Source organism: Conger conger, chromosome 4 (genome assembly GCF_963514075.1).
Source record: "Conger conger chromosome 4, fConCon1.1, whole genome shotgun sequence".
NCBI lineage: Eukaryota > Metazoa > Chordata > Actinopteri > Anguilliformes > Congridae > Conger > Conger conger.
Genome location: NC_083763.1, coordinates 78,720,195 through 78,723,454, shown reverse-complemented (window position 1 = coordinate 78,723,454; position 3,260 = coordinate 78,720,195). Strand labels below are relative to the sequence as shown.

Here is a 3,260-nt window from a genome sequence, read left to right as displayed (position 1 = left end):
CAACGGCACAAATCTTTTCTCTCTTTTTTTTTTTTCAAGCTCAATAAGCCATCCAGCTTCTTTCCCGGTGATGTAATCTGTCCACAGCCCAAGCTATGTTAACTTACCAGCTGTCCTCCTCCTCGTTAAGACAGTCCATGTCTTCGAGATCGAGGATTTCCACCTCATCCAAGACAGAAGTTTCTCCTTCTTCTTCTTCGGTGAAATCCCCCATATCGGCCAAATAAGAGGAGCCTTGAGCAGCTGCAGCCTCGTACGCCCTCCCATACCCCGGGCTATCGTATGATTGTCTCGGACTCAGACAACGGGAGTTTTCCAAAACCACTTCATAGCCCCTGTTCCCTCCGAACCCCACCCCTGAGAAACCGACTAGCCCCGCGGCCGCTCCGACAGACAGGGGCGAGTCGAATCCAGCGCTGAGGGGTCTCACATTCCCTGACACGCCGCCCGACGAGGCGAGGAGAGTGGACCGGCTCCGGAGCTGCTCATTCTGCTGTTCGAGCTTCTTCACCAAGTCTTGAAGCTTCCGCACCTCCAAGTCTGCGTTAATGTTGGAGTTGATATCCTCCATGGGTTGCTTTAGCGATATATATATCTATATATTTTGACTTCAGCTTTTGGATCTCTGTCAACAGGTCCTTGCGGGGCGCAGTCTGTATCTCAGGTTGTTTTAAGTGAACACTGAAGACACTTCGGCGTGAGACGGAGTTAATGAGCTCAAAGTCGTCATCTTCTCTGGGTAATCACACACAGAAATTCTGCCGACGCCATCTTTACTGTCCCCCGTCACCCAGTATGGGTGAAGCCAACAATCAACGGAAAATTAACGTCAACACGCACAGAATCGGCAGCGAGCACGTAAAATATGAGCTTGCGCGTGTCCTCTTCCTAGAGGGAGCTTGTCTACGGTGAAAAACTTAAATCATCGGAAATGTAATGGTATTCATCACTTAGGACAATTAAATATTATTTCGGGTTTAATTTATGTTTTCGATTGATCAGTAAATGTTTTTCTGTGTGATAAAGGATATTTAAATAGCCTAGTTTATGACGTGGCTTTGCAATGACAGGTAAAGGGAGAGTTTAATATCTAATATAGGTTATCGTTCAAGGCACACTGTCATTTTACTTTTGGGAGTAAATTTAACAACTGAGAGAGTCAATGCCCCAACTTTCTGTTGTTTTAAAATACAGCAACTTTTAGCCAATGTTATTTTGGTGCTATTTGGCTGTGTGTTTATTTCGATAGAGAAAACATCATCACGGAAATATGACAGCGTTAACTTAAGATATGTAACGTTAACTGTATGACGTTCCTGAAGCAGCACACTCGCTCTGCGTCCATGTCCAGCGCCGTGCGGCCGCTCTCTCAGCAGCCGTTTCCGCGTAGTGACACCGGGAGGGTCCGGTGGAATGTGTTCAAACATTTATTCCCGCCTGAAGATGTTCTCCTCCTTTGTCACCATAAACCGTCTCTCGGTGTGTGGATCCTCCCGTTATGTTCAAAGCAGCAGTTTGTGTGTATCAATATCAATGATTTCTCGTGAAGTTTAGTATTGGGACTTTAAACAACGACAAGCTTTTGGACGGCGACGGTGACCAGAAATAGATCTGTGCTCTGTTGATCGAGACTTTGCTGCCGTAACGGGAAAAGTAGCACTTTAACGTAGTCACTGCAACGTGTGATTTAGGGGAGTGACTTTTCCGTTTTTATTGTGTTTTTGAAATTTCATTGTTTTTTACAATTGATAGTGACACTATACTTTAGATGACTTCAGTGAACTTTTTCCATAGACACTGGTTAATATTAGGATTTCCAGAAGCTATGCTTAATGACTGCTATGGATTTGACGGCGACAGTCGTCAATAAAGATCTGTTTCCGGTCACCGGTACCATCCAAAATCCAATCCGTTGCTTAAAGTCCCTATCAGTCCTACGAAGGAGCGCAGAGTCCCGTGACATATAGGCCGACCTCGCCCGATTTTTTGATGCTGAAATAAGTTAAAGGCTGTGTCCGAATTAACTCACTTGTTTTGGTCGAGTGTTCGGGCATGGCATACGTGTTGCTTAAGATTACTGAGCTTTCATGATGCACCCCTCATATAACCAATGAATAGAGAAATGCTTAAACGATTATGGCCATTCTGAGATTACAGAGGTCCATTAGGTCACCGAAGAGCATGCCCAACTTCAGAATTCAACCAAACCAACGGTTCAAGAGGGGCTGGGCTGGCCAAACATACTCCGTATTTACACACCATCGGATTTTTTCACTACAGGATCTGTATACATGAATAAATGTGTTCGCCCAATCCCATTCCTTGGCTGATGTCATCATTTGCGACAGCTGTTCGGGAACTCCAGGAAAACCGTTCTGGAAACATAGGTTTCCATAGCAACCGGCCGGGGAAAGGGACTGCATTTACCGAGGTAAATTTTGCAATGCAAATACTATTAAAAGCAAAAACATTTGTGTCTTGGTGTAATCCAGATAAGGCCCATCCAAATGCAGTTCTTTCTAGAGCAGTGTTTCCCAACCCCGGTCCTGGGGAGTAACACGCACTATATTGTAATTAGCTGCCAACTGTCCCAAATCAGACACGTTTACCCTCTGTGACAATTGAAAGAGGATCCATTTTCATTGTCTCAATTATAAGGTGTGTCCCATTTGCTGATAGTGTAGAAATCTGAAACCATCTATGTCAGGGGTGTCAAACTCCAGTCCTGGAGGGCGGCAGTGTCTGCGGGTTTTTGGTGTGTTTCAGCACGAGAGATAAATGCCAAAATCTTTCATTGGCTGAAGAGTCCACACACCTTGTTCTTAAGGCTTAATTGGCTGCTGATTGAAAGGAAACCACAAATACCAGCAGACACTGCGGCCCTCCAGGACTGGAGTTTGACACCCCTGATCTATGTGAAATGAATTTACGGACAGCAAAAACAAGCCAAGAGATTGGCTTTGACAACAAGCAGCATACAGTTTGTCAGTCCAGGACCACGGTTGATAAACGCGGTTTAAGATTGAAGCCAAACATTAGGCTGATAAGACTAAAAATCCCATCAAGATTTCCACTAACAGGCCAGACTGTTCTTTCCTACTCATCTATAAAATGACTGTAGCCCCTCTCCGTGAGTCCCCCCCCCACAGCTGAAACACCACTCCAGCACCCTATCAGACTCCACAGTCCCCTGTTGAATAAGAGATGCAAATCTCAAAGGACTGTAATCTTAAGGTAAATACAGAAATCAGAGGCCAGGA

General features: G+C 45.0%; 1 protein-coding gene across 3 annotated transcripts in view; it reads right to left on the bottom strand.

The window, feature by feature from the left end:
- The window catches only part of slain2 (SLAIN motif family, member 2), a 30,237-nt gene extending 29,235 nt beyond the window's left edge, over window positions 1–1,002 (bottom strand). Inside the window, exon 1 of one of the 3 annotated variants that reach the window (XM_061238826.1) lies at window positions 108–1,002. In XM_061238826.1, coding sequence (XP_061094810.1) covers window positions 108–571 — 464 coding nt within the window. In that variant the 5' untranslated portion in view covers window positions 572–1,002. The remainder of the gene's footprint in view (window positions 1–107) is intronic. The other 2 variants (XM_061238827.1, XM_061238828.1) reach the window with 2 other exon arrangements.
- Window positions 1,003–3,260: the final 2,258 nt, after the last annotated feature.